The sequence below is a fragment of the Desmodus rotundus genome, chromosome 12 (assembly GCF_022682495.2).
Source record: "Desmodus rotundus isolate HL8 chromosome 12, HLdesRot8A.1, whole genome shotgun sequence".
Classification (NCBI taxonomy): Eukaryota; Metazoa; Chordata; class Mammalia; order Chiroptera; family Phyllostomidae; genus Desmodus; species Desmodus rotundus.
This window is the reverse complement of record NC_071398.1, coordinates 35,848,045-35,865,855: the sequence shown is the minus strand read 5'-3', so window position 1 is coordinate 35,865,855 and position 17,811 is coordinate 35,848,045. Positions and strand designations below refer to the sequence as shown.

The window sequence follows — 17,811 nt, the reverse complement described above, 5'->3', positions numbered from 1 at the left end:
AGCCATCTTACATTGCTTTACAGCTCACGCAGGGGTCCCGGACAAAATGCAAATGGGGGCTGACCTTGGCCTGCACCACCAGGGAAATCCCAGAGCCAACACACCCAATGGACATCTCCCTGCCCCTGCACAGCTGATCCTCCATGGAGGGTGGAGGTTGGTGGTCAGTGGTCATAGCCAGTCCTTGCAGCTGACTGGCCTGGGTAAATCCCTCCTATTGATCTGTCAACAGCAACCAAGTCTCCACTACAAGAGGAGGGTGTATTCAGCCCACACAAAGGGCGAACCTCAAGTACCCAACTTGGGTGATGGGGGGAGACTGTGCCACTGGACCCTACAGGACATGTACTACACTAGGCCACGCTACCAAGACATGGAGTCAAAGTAGCTCTACCGAATACATAGAAACAAACAGGGGGGCTGCCAAAACAAGGAGACAAAGAAATATGGTCCAAATGAAAGAACAGGTCAAAACTCTAGCATCAGAGTTCAAAACACTGTTTATAAGGATGTCCAAGGAACTTAGTGAGGACCTCAGCAGGATAAAAAATACCCAGTCAGAAACAAAGTATACACTAATTGAAATAAAGAACAATTTACAGGGCAACAACAGTAGAATGGACAAAGCCGAGGATCAAATCAGCGATTTGGAACATAAGGAAGCAAAAAACAACCACATGGAACAACAAGAAGAAAAAAGAATCTGAAAAAATGAGGACAGTACAAACAGCCTCTGGGACAACTTTAAGACGTCCAACAACTTCAAGAGTGTCAGAAGGGGAAGAGAAAGAGCAAGAAATCGCAAATCTATCTGAAAAAAACAGTGAAAGAAAACTTCCCTAATTTGGTGAAAGGAATAGACATGCAAGTCCAGGAAGCACAGAGAGTCTTAATTATGATTGATGAAAAGAGGCCCACTCCAAGACACATCATAATTAAAAGGCCAAAGATTAAAGAGAAAGAGAAACTCTTAAAAGCAAGAGAAAAAAGTTAGTTACCAGAAGGTTGCCAGATGGGAGGGGTGAGAGTGAGAACGGGTGAAGAGTGAGGGGATTAAGAAGTATAAATAGGCAGTTACAGAATAGCCATGAGGGTGTAAAGTACAGTATAAGAAATGGAGAAGCCAAAGAACTTATACACATGGCCCATGGACGTGAACAATAAGGGGAGATTGCCTGACAGAGTATGGGGCGCTGGGTGGAGGGGGTAAAGAAGGAAAATCAGGACAACTGTAATAGCATAATCAATAAAATACAATTAAAAGAAAAAAAGAAAAAAGTATAACCATAAAAAAAAAAAAAAGAATATGTTTAGTCTTCCAAGGTATCGGTACCATTTTGCATTTCTACCAGCAATGAATGAGGATTTCTGTTGTTTCACATCCTCGTCAGCATTTGGTGTTGTCAGTGTTCTGGATTTTGGCCATTCAGGTATTACTATTGTTGTTTCAATTATCAAATTTTTGATGACATGATATGTGAAATATCTTCTCACATGCTTATCTGCTATCTGTATATCTTTTTTTGGTAAACTGTCTATTAAGGTCATAGGCTCATTTTTAAAATCATGTTGGTTATTTTCTTACTGTTGAGCTTTGGGAATTCTTTGTATACAGTTGTCCCTTGGTATCCTTTGGGGATTGGTTTCAGGACCCACCCCAGCTCCCAAATACCAAAATTTATGAACGCTAAAGTCATTATGTTGGCCAAAAAGTTTGTTTGTTTTTTCCATTAGATGGGTCTAGTAGTACTTAGTTGTCTTCACTTCTTTCAAAACAATTTTATTAGATTGTGACAGCTGTCATAACAGCATGCATTTAAAAAATTATCAGAAATAAAAAAATAAAAATAAATTATCAAAGTTGGTGAATTTTTGTGTAGCCATTTTAACATTGAAGATGGAAGAAAATATGCAAGATTTTGGGCATATTGTGCTTTATTATTTCAAGAAAGATAAAAATGCAACTGAAAAGCAAAAAAAAAAAAAAGATTTGTGCAGTGTGTGGAGAAGGTCCTGTGACTGATCCAACCTGTCAAAGAGGTTTGCAAAGTTTAGTGCTGGAGATTTCTCACTGGATGATGCTCCATGGTCAGGTAGACAAGTTGAAGTTGATACTGATCAAATAGAGAGATTAATTGAGAGTGATCAACATTATACTACTTGGGAAATAGCCAACATACTCAAAATATCCAAATCAATAAAGTTATTGGTGAAAATGAAAAATGCATCTTATTTTACAGAAAAAACGAAATGGACCTTTTGGTGTAGGATTAGGTTATATGCCAATCCTACAACACTTTATTGGTGCAATCCTCTCATATACTTTAAATCATTTCTAGATTATTTATAATACCTAATACAATGTAAATGCCATGCAAATAGTTATACTGTATTGTTTAAGGAATAATGACAAGAAAAAAATCTGTATGTGCTTTGTACAGACTCAAACAATGGAGGCCTAACTACATAGTTCACGTCAACAACGATGTAACTTCTTTTCTTCTTCTTTCTCCTTCTTCCTTCTCCTCCTTCTTCTTCATCATCATCTTCTTCTTCTTTTTGATATTTTGAATCCTGTTTGTTGAATCAGTAGATGAGAAACCCGAGGATATAAAAGACCAACTCTATTTTGGATAACAGTAATTTATCAGAGGTGTGTTTTGCAAATATCTCAGTCTGTGGCTTGTCTTCCCACTCTCTTGACATGGCCTTTTATTTTTAAACAATTTTGAGGGTATGTTTATTAAAGCTTGGGATAATGAAACGAGGGAGAGCTTAGGATAGAAGAAGCAACAGAAAACTCTGGCTGAGTATCTCAGTTGGTTAGAGCATCATTCCCATAGGCCATGGTTGTGGGTTTGATCCTAGTTAGGGCACAACATTAATTCCTGGAGTTAACCAATGAATGCAGAATTAGGAATTAACCAATGAATGCATAAATAGGTGGAACAGCATATCAATGTTTCTCTCTCCCTTCTGTTCTCTCTCTCTCTCTCTCAAATCAGCTTCAAATATATATATATTTGTATATATATATATATATATATATATATATATATATATATATATATATATATAAGAGAGAGAGAAAAGAAGAATAAGAAGAAGTAACAGGGGTGAGCACTTAGAGTAGGAGATGGTGGGGTCCCTTAGAGTTTAGGAGATGCATCCCTTTGAGGAGAGGAAGAGGGGGAAGGGAAAGGTGTGGGCATGCTCCTGGGAGGGGAAGCACACTTACATGGTCTTTCACAGAGCAGAAGTTTTAAATTTTTATTAAGTTTGGCTTATCAAGTATTTTTTAAAAATAATTTTGTCTCTGGTGTTATATCTAAAAAGTCATTGCAGCTTGAACAGTGTGGCCGCTAGGCTGACCGGTTTGATTCCCAGCGAGAGCACATGCCTGGGTTGCAGGTCCGGTCCCTGGTCTGGGCATGTATGAGAGGCAACTGGTCAATGTTTCTCTGTAGAATCAATTTTTCTTCCCCTTTCGTTCTCCTTCCCTTCCCCTCTCTCTAAAATTAAATAAATACAATCTTTTTTAAAAAAGTCATTTCCATACCCAGTCAAGATTGTCCAGATTTTCTCCTATATTATTCTTTAAGAATTTTATAAATTTACATGTAAGTGTGTGATACATTCTGAGTAATTTTTGTGAAGGGTTTAAGGTCTGTGTCTAGATTTATTTTTTTGTACGTGGATGCCCAAGTTGCTCCATCCAGAACCATTTGTTGAAAGACTATCATTTCTCAATTGTATTGACTTGTCTTTGTCAAGGAACAGTTTAGTTTATCTCTGTGGGTCTATTTCTGGGTTCTCTATTTTGCCTATTGATCTATTTATCTATTCTTCCACCAATATCACACCGTCTTTACTTCTGTTGCTTTACAGTATGTCTTGAAGTTGGGTAGTGTCAGTACTTCAACTTTGTTCTCCTTCAATAGCCAGTTTGCCTCTCTAAATTTTAGAATCAGTTTGTTAACGTACACAAAATAACTTGATGAAATTTTGATTGGGATTGCATTGAATCCACAGATCAAGTGGGAAAAACTGACATCTTGACAACATTGAGTTTTCTTATCCATGAACATAGAATATCCCTCTATCGTATTTAGCTCTTTATTTTATTCATTAGAATTTTGTAATTTTTTAATATAGATCTTCTACATATTTTGTTAGGTATTTAATTTTTTGGTGCTACTGTAAATGATAACTGTGTTTTAAACCTAAAATTCTACTTGTTCATTGTTAGTATACAAGAAAGTGATTAATCTTCTGTATATTAGCCTGGCATCCTGCAACCTTACTATAATCACTATTAGTTCCAGTAGTGTTTTGTTGATTCTTTTGGATTTTGTACATAGGTGATAATGTCATCTGTGAACTAAGACGATTTTATTTCTTCTTTCCCCATCTTTTAAAAAAAAAATCCTCACTCGTGTTGCAGAGCTTTATCTCTGAGCCCTGCGTCCCACCACGGATGAGAATAAGTCTACCAAGACTTGATCTGCTTGGGGAGGAGAGGTGGCCGATCTCTCAAAGAAGAAGGGCCAAGAGCCTTTTCCTCCATGGGCTTTTATTAGGTTCATTTTGCACCTAATAATGCAGATAAAGCTCATCAATCATTGTGAGGCAGTAAGGGTCAAACAATACATAACTGAGTTAGGGTCAGTTAGGTAAAGAGCTATAAAACTTTGGGCGCCAGACTCATTTCAGGCCTGGACCCTTATCATTTAAGCTGAGGGTATAAATAAAGCAGGTTTCACAGGATTGTATGCATTCTTTCTTAGGCCTGATCACCCCAGGGAATCTGCCCCTCCCAGCACAGGACTGCACTGCCCTCTGTTATTGTTTCAGGCTTAAATCAGTCAGGGGAAGTAAGACAGCCCAGAGATTAGGAGACTTCTTGCAGACAGAATGAGGACTCAGGCTATTTCAAAGCCGAGGGGCGAGGGTCCATCACCCCCTTTTTCCACAGCCCCCCCCGAGTCCTTCCCTGTGGGCCTTTCCCGTGACTATGCCTGTCTTAAGTTGTTCCTCCCTTGAGGAATCTTACCCGTCATTGGCTAACTGGTCAAGCTCAGGGCCAAGCAGGGTGAAGTAAAGTGGGCAGAGATGGCACCCCTGCCAGGGAGATAGATAAGCTTTGTCTCCTTAATGGCTTATGGTCCCAAGGTCTCTGACTCAGCCTTAACCATGGGGGTTTACAGCTTCTGAACCAGGCAGGGCAGTTCCCAACACACTCAAGGTTATGTTTATTGATTGTAGAGAAGGAGGAAGAAGAGGGGGAGAGAGAGAGAGAGGATGGATTGGTTGCTTCCCATACGTGCCCTGACTGGGGATTGAACCTGAAACCTAAGTATGTGCCCTGACAGAGGATCAAACCTGCAACCTTTCAGTGAATGGGACAATGCTCCAACCAACTAAGCCATTCTGCCAGGGCTTCCCCCCTCCTCCACCAATCTTATACATTTTATTTCCTTTTCTTGTCTTATTGCATGATCTAGAACCTCTGATACAATGTTGAAAAGGAATGGAAAGAAGGAACACCTTGCCTTGTACCTGGTCTTAGTAGGAAAGCTTTGAATTTCTTAACATTAAGTATTATGTTAGCTGAAGAGGTTCTTTTTAATTGTATTTTTTTCCATTACTATTTATGCCCCTTATACCCTCCTTCCCCTGAAATTACGTTTGCCCATGTTCATGAGTCTTTTTCCTTTTTTGCTTAATAAAGGGTTTTTTTTGTAGCTATTTATTTGTCAAGTTGAGAAGTTCCCCTCTATTCCTAACTTGCTGAGCATTTTGTTTTTTTTTAATAATGAATGGGTGTTGGGTTTTGTCAAGTGCTTTTTTTGCACCTATTACTATGATCACATGATTTTCTTTTTGAGCCTGTTGACATGACAGATTACATTAATTTATTTTTAAGTATTGAGCCAGTCTTGCATACCTGAGAAAATCCCACTTGGTCATGATGTATAATTCTTTCTATACATTGTTGAATTTGTTTGCTAATATTTGATGAGGAATTTTGCATTTATATTCATGAGGGATTCTGGTCTATAGTTTTCTTTTTTTGTAATGTCATTGTCTGTTTTTGGTATTTGGGTGATGCTAGATAGCCTCACAGAATGAATTGGGAAGTATTCCCTCTGCTTCTATCCTCTGAAAAAGATTATAGGAAATCTGGCATAATTTCTTCCTTAAATATTTGGTAGGATTTACCAGTGAACCTGTCTGGTCCTGGTGCTTTCTATTTTGAGAGATTATTAATTAGTGATTCAATTTCTTTAATAGATAAAAAGCTTATTCAAATGATCTATTTCTTCTTGTGTGAGTTTTGGCAAGTTGTAGCTTTCAAGGAATTAGTCTATTTCATTTTCAAATTTGAATTTAGTAAATTGCATTTCAGGCTATCAAATTTGTGGGAATAGAGTTGTTTATAGTATTCCTTGATTACCTTTTTAATGTCCATCGGATCTATAGTGATGTCTCTTTTATTTCTATTAGTAATTTCTGTCCTCTCTCTTTTTCTCTTAGTTATCCTGCCTAGAGGCTCATCAATTTTGTTGATCTTTTAAAAGACTAGCTTTTGGGTTATTGATTTCCTGTTTTCAATTTTATTGATTTATGTTCTAAACCTTATTACTTTTCTTCTTCTTACTTATATATACTCTTTAATATACTTTTCTTTTTTCTATTTTCTAAGGTGGAAATTTAGATATTAATGTTAGATCTCTTTTGTTATTTAGTATACGTATTCAATGATATAAATTTCCCTCTAAGCACTCTTTACTGCATTGCACAAATTTTGATAAGTTGTGTTATTTTGTTTAGTTTAAAATATTTAAAATTTTTTCCTGAGATTTCTTTTTTGAACCATGTGTTATTTATAAATGTATTTAGTCTCTATGTATTTTGGCATTCCAACCATCTTTCTGTAATTCCATCGTGTTCTGAGAACAGACAGTATATGATTTATGTCCTTTTACATTTGTTAAGGTGTGTTTTATGGCCTAGAATATGGTCTACCTTGAAAAGAGTATGTATTCTGCTATTGATGGATGAAATAGTCTACAGATGCCCATTATATCCAATTGACTGATGGTATTGTTGAGTTCCACTACATCCTTCGTATGTCCTGCCGGATCTGTTCATTTCTCACGGAGGGGCACTGGAGTCTCTAACTGTGCGAGTGGCCTCATCTATTTCTCCTTGCAATTTTCTTAGTTTTTGCTTCATGCAGTTCAGTGCTCTGGTGTTAGGCATGTACCCATTAAGGATTATTATATCTTCTTGGAGAATTGCCCCTTTGTCATTATGTAATACCCCTTCTCATTCCTGATAGCTTTTCTTGCTGTGAAGTCTGCTTAGTCTAAGACTAATATAACACCTTTTGCTTTTGTTTTTTTACCCTCACCTGAGGACATTCTTATTGATTTTAGAGTGTGGGGAAAGGAGGGAGATGTAGAAAGAAGGAGAGAAACACTGATGCAAGAAACATTGACCACCTCTCAGATGTGCCCTGACCAGGACCAAACCCACAACCTAGAAATGTGCCCTGATGGGGAATCAAACCTGTGACATTTTGGTTTACGGACAACACTCCAACCAATTGAGCTGCACTGGCTAGGGCTACTCTTGTTTTATTTTGATTAGTGTTAGTATGATACATTAATCTCCATGTTTACTTTTAATCTGTATGTGTGTTTGTATCTAAAGTGGGTTTCTTGTAGAAGATATATTGTTAGCTTTTGCTTTTTAATCCATTCTGACAATCTCTATCTTTTTAATTCGTGGATTTAAATTATTCAAACTGATTTTTTATATAGTTGCATTAATATCTACTGTACTTGTTACTGTTTTCTATTTATTGCCCTTGTTTTTTGTTTTAGTCTGTCTTTTACAGTTTTAATAGAACATTCTATGTGATTCCATTTTCTGTCCTTTGTTAGCATAACAGGTATAGTGGGTTTTTTTTTTTTTTTTACTTTTTTATAGTGGTTGCCCATAAGTTTGCAATATATTTACAGTTAATCCAAATCCACTTTCAAATAACACTATACCACTTCCTGGGTAGTGTGAGTACTTTATTGTCGAGTTTTAAGAGCTCTTTATATAGTCTGCATACAAGTTCCTTATCTGATGTATGATTTGCAAACATTTTTTCCACTCGGTGAATTTCCTCACTTTCTTGATGTTGTGTTTGGGAGCACAAGAATTTTTACTTTCGGTAATGTTTATCACCGTTGTTGTCACTACTGCTGTGTGTGCTTTAGTGTCATATCTAAGAGACCATTGCCTAATCCCAGTTCATGAAGATTTATACCTGTGTTTTCTTCTAAGAGTCTTGTGCTTTTAGCTTTCATAGTTAGGTCTTTGATACATTTTGAGTTAATTTTGTATATGGTGTGAGGTAAGAGTCCAACATTATTCTTTTGTATGTGGATATCCACTTTTCCCAGCATTATTTGTTGAAAAGACTATTCTCTTTCCATCTTTAATTATCTAGGCACCCTTGTCAAAAATCAACTGTCCAAAAATATGAGGGCCTATTTTTGAATTCTCAGTTCTATTCCATTGGTCTTTATGTCTATGCCAGTCCTACAGTGTCTCGATCATTGTAACTTTTTATGCACTGAGTTTTGAAATTGGGACTTGTGAGTCCTCCAGCTTTGCTTTTTTTCAAGATTGTTTAAGCTATTTTGCTTCTTTTGAGTTTCCATATAAATTTTAGGATCAGCTTGTCAATTTCAGCTGGAATTTTGATGGGATAGTGTTAACTTGAATCCGTAGATCATTTTGGAGATTATTTTCTTTTAAAAAATAATTTAAAAAATCCTCACCAGAGGATATATTTATTTTTTATTTTATCTTTTAAACATCTTGTTTATTTATTTTTAGAGAGAGGAGGAGGGAGGAAAGGAGAAGGAGAGGGAGGAAATATTGATATGTGGGGAAACATCGATCAGTTGCCTCTCGCACACGCCCCAATCAGGGACTGGGCCCACCACTCAGGCTCTGACCAGAATCAAACCTGTGACCTTTTACTCTGCAGTACAATGCTCAACCAGCTGAGCCACACTGGCCAGGCTTGGGGATTAGTTTCATCTTAATGATAGTTAATCTGATAATCCATGACCATAGGATGGTTTCCCATTTATTTAGGTCTTCTTAAATTTTTTTGTACAATGTTTTGCAATTTTCAGAGTATAAGTTTTACATTTTTTGGTTAAAGTTATTCCTATTTTGATGCTTTTATACATGATTTTTCCTTAGTTTTGTCTGGATTGTCCATTGCAAATATATAGAAATACAATGGATTTTTAAAAATATTGATTTTGACATGTATAAAGGACACATTGACAACACCAAAGGGGGGTAGGATCAAGGGTGGGAGGGGGGAATGGCTGGGGTGGTGGGGAGTGGTGGGGGGAAGTGGAGACAACCGTACTTGGACAACAATAAAAAATATGAAAAAATTAAAATATCTGAAATATTTCTTTTAAAAAAGAAAAAAGTAAAAAGAAATCCATCCGGATGAGCTCTTTGAGTTGTTCACATTACACTGCTGAGCCTTGTAAGTGACTCTCTTCTGGGTATAAGGCCAGTACTTGCATCTTGACTCGTTTTTATAGCTACTTTTCTGCACTGTTCTGACCCAGGATCCGGCATCCTGGTATAAAAGCAATAAAGCTGAATCTTGTAAAAAAAAATATTGATCTTGTATTCATCACCCTCCTGCTGGATTCATTCGGTTTATCTTTTTTCAGGTCCCGTTTCAAATTCTGACTGGACACCAGCACATTGTGAGTTCTTGTCACTTCTGTGTGGATGACACAAAACTCCTCAGCGGCTCCTATGACTGCACGGTGAAGCTGTGGGTAGGTGGCCTCATGTTAGTGGAACCAAAGCACCCCGTGGAGAGTCCCCAGTACTGAGTTTCTAGGCTCGCAAGGATCACAAATAGTTGGAGGGGCTTTTCCGAGCAAAGTGCAAGGAGAAGCAAAGTGAGGGCTCACACTAGTGTCAAGCCATTGGAGAAAGATGAAGTTAGTGTAGCTGCTGTTAGACTGTTGATTTGGAAACAATGGGAGCAGGGGGTGAAGGCCACTGGACTGGGAGTTCCTCACCTTTTCTTGGAGGGTCCCGGTAGTGCCTAGGGCCCAGCTGGAGTGTCTGGGTTATGCCATTCCTTTGGGTCTCCTTCTCACTTGGAAACTTGAGTTCTACCCACAGACCTGGTATGACCAGGCCTGGCTGGTCACAGAGGATAGAAATGTAGCCAGGCCTGGGACCTGTTGATGAGGGCAGGTTGGTAGAGGCAGGCCTGAGGTCAGTGTCCCAAAATGCAGGAAGCAGGGGCAAAGGGAACAAGGTTGCAGAGAGGTGGTCCCCAAGGGCTCTTCTGAAGCCTTCTGGGCATAGCCGGCGGACCCTGGCAGGCCTGTTGGGGCCATTGCTGATCAGTCAGGAGCAGGGCTGGTGGATGGCAATGTTCCTCAGGGGCTAGGCCACAGATGACCGTGTGGGTGCAGCTGGCTCAAGACAATCAATTCTGAGTTTTGTTTTGTCCTCTGGCTTCAGGGGCAGGAGAGGGACAGGGTGGAATGAGTCAAGGCTGGTTCCTGGGTTCCAGTTCAGGTGACTGGGTGGAGGATAGCTTCTCACTCTCCAGATGACCTTGGAGGAACATTTTCTGTGTCATTGGTGGGTGCCAAGGCCAGGCAGACTAAGCAGGAGGGTTTGGGAACTAAGTGGTTTAGACCCCACATTTGGGACCCACTAGCTGTGTGGCCCTGGGTGATGTCCCTTCACCTTTTTGAGCTGGCCAGGAGTCACAGGACCACGTGGTCCTCACACTTTGCCGTGGCAGACAAGCTCAGGGCAGACGTGGAGCTCAGCTCACAACTTCAGTCAGCGCCTCAGTGACCTCTCGCTCTCTGTCCCTCTCCCCTGTTGATTTGAGGATGCTGTGGATGGATCTATTGTTCGGGATTTTGAGCACGGGCCCAAAGCTCCTGTTTTAGAGTGCAGTGTCACGGCTGACAGCAGAAGGTGACCTTTCCTTCCCTTGCACTGGTCAGGAAAAGTGGGAGTGAAGAGGCAGGCCAGCGTACAGCACACCGGGGACAGTTGAGTAAAAATAATATGGGAATTTCACTGTCATGGAAATTTATCTTACGTAGGGGACAAAGATTGCCATGGAAACTTGCAATATAACAAGACAAAGGTACGTTTATTATTTTACGAAATGTACAATAAAACATTTCAGAGTGAAATAGGCTGTCTATTAAATTATTTTTCCGCTAAGTGATTGATCCTTGTGAGACATACATATCATTTTAGAAGTTGGTCAGCTGTGGAACAGATGGGATGATACCTTTAATGCCTGAACATGAAAGAAAGGATTTGGACGGCTGGGGGAGGAAGGAAGAAAATGGTGCTGGAGTGACGATTCTGCATTAAGTTCTCTCTGTTTTCAGCGAAAACCCACTGCTCTTAGGGGGGTGGGAGAGTCATGGGGCATCTTTACAGAAATTCCTCTAATATTTGCAATCTTGGTCCTAAATTATCAAATTTTTCTGTGAGGAAACCATATGCATAATGTCTCTGTCATAAAGACCCTATGCTCATCATTTTATTTCCAGAATTGTCGCAGCAGCCTACGATAAGACAGTGAGGACTTGGGACCTTGAGACAGGCACGCTGCTGGTAAGTTCGCCCTGCCCTGGCGGAGACACGGCGGCACAGGGTCTTGGCCTTGGGCTGGGTGTTGGGTGGGGCGAGAAACCAGACTTCCAGGAAAAAAGAATTTTCTCCAGGACCCAAGATGGTAGAGGGCGGGCTTTGGGGAAGGAAAGCTTCCTGGAGCAGGCAAAAGGGGGCTCTGCTTGAAGGACAGATACCGGGGAGGATGGGGGTGGGGTGGGGTAAGAGGTCATGGCTTTTCAGTCTGAGGGAAAGCGACCCTCCCCTGTGAGGTGTCTGGATTTGATGAGGCCACAGGAAAAGGCCACCTGGCCAGAGCAAAAGGTTCTGGGCCCTTCCCAATCTGCTCTCCATCTTGGAGGGAGCATCACCCATCCTTCCAAACCACTCTGAGATCCCCTCTGTCTGCTACCTGGTGCCCAGGCAGCCCCTGCCCTGCGCAGGCATCTCTTCAGGGTCTCCGGTCCAGTCCCTTCCCCCAGCAGCCCCTCGTCGCCTCGCCTCTCCCCTCCTCCTCTTTTTTCTCCTTAAAAATACAATCTTTCTCTCAGTGCAAAGATCAATTCATAGTCATCGTAAAATTTGTTTAGAAAGACAGGATAAGCCTATATTATAAATATAAAACCTTAAAACCCCCAGAGATTTTGCTCTCTTTTCCTATGTTTATACATGCTTACATATGAACACAGACTAGTATGTTCTGTTAACAACGTAGTATCATTTAAGTACACATCAGCGTCATCTTTTAAAATGTGTGCGTGGGTTCCATGGAACAGATAGGTCTGCCGTATTTCACCTCTCCCTGTGATAGGACATTGAAGCTCTTTTCACTTTATCATAAACAATGACACAATGAGGAAAGTTTGCATATAATTTTTATACATGTGCACCAATGTTTTTTGGATGTATAGCTGGATTTTATTGCTGATTTGGTACAGAAACACGGTGCTTTTTAAATCACCCTCTGGAAATCTGTGTCTACTCATACCCTAGGGGCACTGGAGGAGAGCCCACTATCTCCCACCCTCACACGCCAGGTATCATAATTTTAAAAAATTAACTGATTTTGTAGGTGAAAAATTAGACTAGCTTTGATCTTTAAGCATTCCCCCAAGTGTTAATTTCTTCTCTTACAAATTTCCTGTTCTTGTTGCCAGCTTTTCTATTTGGGATGCTTTCTTTTCTTTAAATGTTTTTTTTAGTACTTTGATTTACTTTTGTTCCACAAGCCATCCGTGCCACTCGCCACCTATGGGGCCGAGTTCATTATCACTGCTGCTTGGTAAGTTCCTTCAAAACTTAGCAGCTTCAAACAACATGCATTTATTTCTCACACAGTTTCTGACAGTCAGAAATCTAGCAGCAGCTTAGCTGGGTGGTTGTGAGGTCACAGTGAAGATGTCACCCAGGACTACAGTCATCTGAAGGCTCAACTGGGGCTGAGGACCCACTTCCAGGAGCTGTCATGCTGGCTTTTGATAGGAGGCCTCAGTTCCTCTCCACGTGGTCTGTCCATGGGGTGCTTGAGTGTCCTCAGGACATGGCAGTTGACTCCCACAGAGCAAATGACTCAAGAGAGAGCAGCGAGGCAGCCATGGTTTCTTTCAGGAGCATCACTTCTACCATATTCTGTTTATTAGAAGTGAGTTGCCAAGTCCAACTCACACTCAAGACGCAGGGAATTAGGTTCCACCTTTGGGAGGGAGGACTGTCAAATAATTGGTGGGCATATTTTAAAACTGTTGCCATGGTGATACTAGAAATTGTAACAGGTACACAGATCCTCCTTTCCTAGAATGTTGGGCAGCTCATTGGCCCCTTACTGTGGTCTGGTGCCAGCCTTCCCCAGGGGACTAAGCTGCTCGAGGGACTGGGGCTGCAGTGTCTGGTCTATGGTGCCAGGTGACACCACTTGCTTACCAGAATGAACAGGAATGAAGTCGCCATCAGTAGAACCTTGCTGCCAGTTCTGTGGGGTGCTCCTCTAATCCTTGTTCATCTATCCTGGATGCATATTAATTAATTACATTTATTAACTGAATAGATGAATTAAAACCAAATAAATGTAAAAAGTCAATTTCTTATTTGCAGTAGCCCACTACAAGCACTCAAGGGCCACGTGTGGCCAGAGGCTAGGATACTGGACAGTTTTCATCATCACAGAACTCTACTGAACAGCTGGGCTAGAGAGAAAACAACCTTTTGATTGTTGCCCTATTTCAGTGGAAGATCAGTCATGAAAGCATCATATCCTCCTGTAAGTTTTCTCCGGATGGTAAATATGTGGCCTCAGGCTTGGATGTGGATCACGGAATCTGTATAACAGACGTGAAAAATGCCACAACTGTGTCACACATCAGGGGTGAGTTTGCATGGCCGGGAGCTGTGAGGTATCTCGACCCCTCTCATGGCCCCTGGCATGCTGTGGGGTGTTACCCATTCAAGGGTGAATCCCCATCAGACTGGGAGCTCTGCTGGGACAAGGAGTGGGTCTGCCGTGTTCCTTGTTCAAAGCCTGACATGCGTGGGAGGCACTCAGGAATATGTGAGTGAATAGATCCCAGAGAAAACTGGAAGTGTGTTTCTGGAATATTGTCACTGTCTGGGGAGTAGTATGAGCCTCTGGGCCGTGTGAAGCATGTGACTTGGAGTGAGGAATGAGCATGACAAGACCCTTTCCCTGTGCCTCAGATCATCACAAAAAACCAGTCACTGCTTGCTGCTTTGACCCTGATAGCCAGAAGGTGGCTTCCGTCTCGTTGGACAGGAGCATCAAGATCTGGGACGTTACATCCCAGGCCACACTGCTCACCATCACCCAGTGAGGAGGGGCCCCAGGAGGCTGAGCAGAGAGGTGGGAGGGGGTCCCCATCCATGCTGGATTTGGCCTGCACACTTTCAGCCTGTGGGGCCGAGTCCATGCTGGGCATCTCCAGCTTGGCTGTGGGTGCTACAAGGAGGCCGGAGAGGGAGAAAGGGAAGAAGGAGGACGGGCTGGGGAGACCGCCAACTGTGTGCATTTGTTGCAGTGTGAGCCAGTGTAATCTCAACTGACATTGGGGCTTGCAAGGAGTAAACATAAATACTTTGTTATATTTATAAAAATAAATTTAGAAAACGCAAGATGAAAAGGAAAGTTGACTGCAGTTACCCATACTTTTACCTACTACTCTCTGTCTTCCTCCTGATGGTTGAAGTTTCCTTCTTTTACTGCTCTTTTTCTGTTCAGAAAAACTTCCCTTAGCCATTCTTTCAGGGTAGGTGTGAGGGCTATAAAGTCTCTTAGTTTTCCTTCATCTGAAAATGTCTTGATTTCCCCCCATTCTTAAGGATAATTTTACTGGATATAGAAATCTGGGTTGACAGGGTTTTTCTCTCAGCATTTGAAACTGCCACGTTGCTCTCTCTGGCCTCCAAGGTTTCTGATGAGAAATCCACTGCCATTCAAATTGTTTTTCCCTTATGGGTGAGGCGTCATTTCTCTCCTGCTGCTTTCAAGACTTCTTTGTTTTCTGTTTTCAGCAGCTTAATTATGATGTGTCTGGGTATAGCTTTCTTTGAGCTTTCCTATTTGGAATTATATAGGTTTGTGTCTTTTGCCAAATTTGGTAAAATTTCAGGTGTCATTTGTTTGATTACTTTTCAGCCCCACTGTCTCCTTCCCTTCTGGAGCTCTGATGAAACGCATGCTCAGATATTTTGTTATGATCCCACAGGTTTCTGAGGCTCTGGGTTTTTTTCAGTTGACTTTTTGGATAAGCTCATTTATATTGTCTGACTTCATAGTCACTAATGCTTTCTTCTATCCTCCCCACTGAGTTTTTTTTATTTTGGTTATTGTATCTTTCAGTTCTGAAATTTCCACCTGATCATTCTTTATATCTTCTACTTTTTTTTTTTTTACTGAGGATTTCTATCTTCTTGTTTGTTTCAAGCATGATTATGACTGTTCATTAGAGCATTTTTATGATGGCCACTTCAAAGTCCTTGTTGGATAATTCTCAGATCTGGGTCATCTCAGTGTAGGCATCTGTTGGTTCTCTTCCTCATTTACGTTGAGATTTTCTTGGCTCTTAGTATGACGACTGATTTTTAGTTGAACCCTGGACATTTTGGGTGTTACATCATGGGAGTCTGTCTTGCTTAAACCTTCCATTTCAGCAGGCCACCTCATTGCAGCCTGGCGAGGGCGAAGGTCTAAGCTCCTTCTTGGCTTTTGCTGTCAGGGCTGGGGATGGAACCGCAGTCTTCTCCAATCTGTTTGGCTACAATAAGGTGGATATTGTCTAAAGGTGCTCTGTTTTGTTAGGCTCTCCCTTTGACTAGGGAGAACGAGTTTACTTGGTGGTCTGTTTCTGTGTTCCTCATAGTGGTGTTTTTTAAAAGAGAAAATTGATTATAAGCTTCTAGTACCCAGTCCAGGATACATGAAGCACAAAGAAAACCGTATGGACCCACAGCATGCCATCCTTGGGTCCCGAGAGCCCTACCTGGTGTGCCTTCTTTTCTCCAACTTTCATAGTCTTCTGCTTGCTTTATGAATGCCCGTGTTGTGAGCTGTACTTGGCAGGAGGAATGGAGCGAAGTGCATTGACTCTGTCTTGTCCAGAAGTACATGTGCAACACAAGCACTTCCCCAGTGTTTGTACTAAGAAAAATGGTCTTTATAAGAAGAAGTGGATTGATTTGAAATGAGAACCCCTCCTGGAAAATAGACACAGCCCTGGTTTCCACACCAATGACTGTCCGGCTGCTGGCATGGTTCTCAGCCACTCTACCAGGCACAGGGATTTGGACACCCCTGGGAAGTTGACTTTTCTGCCTTTGATCTTGCTCAGTTTGTGCATTTCAGAGAACTGAAACAGTGTCCAAAACTCTGACCTGAGCTCTCAGTTTTGTCCAAACTTTTCCTCAGGTAAAATGATTGATTTTGTGAATCAGACTACTCAGAGATGCTCATTTACGTTGATAGGTTTGCTTGAAAACTCTGTTTATAACTGGAGATGAGAATCATGGGAAAAATACTTTGAAGATCACAAACAAACAAAAAAGCAGTAAAATGGTGACGGATTTTTTTCTTTTCCAAAACATATTACCATGTACAAAAGAGCCCCCTACCTCAAAGCGTTACTGAGTACAAACTGTCAGTATCGCCATGACTGAGAAATCCTGGAATAGTGTGGCGCAGTCAGAGAGCAATTACTCACTGGACCGTGGTAGGCAGTGACTGAAGGAGCTCCGAAGCTCTCTCCCGTCACCGCCCCCCCCCCGCCCCCCCCCAATAGGTGTGTCCTCAGATTTTCCAGGAGCGCAGAGCTAGCATGTGGCCCTTCCACCTCTGTTTCAGGGCACACGCCAACGCAATCTCAAACTGCTGTTTCACCTTCAGCGGCCATTTCCTGTGTACAAGCTCTTGGGATAAAACCTTAAAAATATGGAATGTCCATACAGGGGAGTTTCGAAACCGTGGAGCCTGTGTGACTCTGATGCAGGGCCATGAAGGTTCTGTGAGTTCCTGCCACTTTGCCAGAGACAGTGAGTAATGAACATATAGAAAGATTCTGCACCTGTAGGAGCGCTGGGGCAGAGCTCCTTATGTTTCATTCACATGGGCTTTTCTTAGCACGGAGAGATGATTTTCAGTATTGCTGGCAAGGAGGGTGGACTTATCTTCTACAAGAACAAAAAGCCAGGAGGAAAAGTCTAAGGCACAAGTTTGTCAGTGACAGAAACTCAACGCAATGTGGTTTAAGAAAAAAAAGAACAAAAGAAATTCATTAACTCCTGTGATGGGAAAGGCCAGGAACAGGTCTCACTTCAGGTTTGGTTGGGTCCAGACACTCAGACAATGCTCTTGGGGAGCCAACTCTTCTACTCTGCCCCTCAGACCAGCTTCTTTCTTATACTGGCATTTCTCTCCAAGTAGGCAAAATAGCCTCAGGTGCAAAATAGTTCAGGACAACGGAGGTTCTGGCTGCTGACTATCCTGGGGAAAGAAGCTCCTTCTGATGATGCCAGCACAAGTCCCATGGAAGACTCCCATTGACTCAGCTTGGGCCACATGCCCATCTCTGAACTAATCACTTTAGCACGTGATGAAGT

At 41.4% G+C, this 17,811-nt stretch overlaps 1 protein-coding gene across 1 annotated transcript in view; it reads left to right on the top strand.

The window, feature by feature from the left end:
* The window catches only part of WDR88 (WD repeat domain 88), a 39,995-nt gene that overhangs the window by 7,055 nt on the left and 15,129 nt on the right, over nt 1-17,811 (top strand). Inside the window, exons 2-7 of the mRNA XM_024577426.3 lie at nt 9,771-9,881; nt 10,967-11,055; nt 11,649-11,712; nt 13,933-14,071; nt 14,401-14,530; nt 17,057-17,244. Of these exons, the coding sequence (XP_024433194.1) occupies nt 9,771-9,881; nt 10,967-11,055; nt 11,649-11,712; nt 13,933-14,071; nt 14,401-14,530; nt 17,057-17,244 (721 nt within the window). The remainder of the gene's footprint in view (nt 1-9,770; nt 9,882-10,966; nt 11,056-11,648; nt 11,713-13,932; nt 14,072-14,400; nt 14,531-17,056; nt 17,245-17,811) is intronic.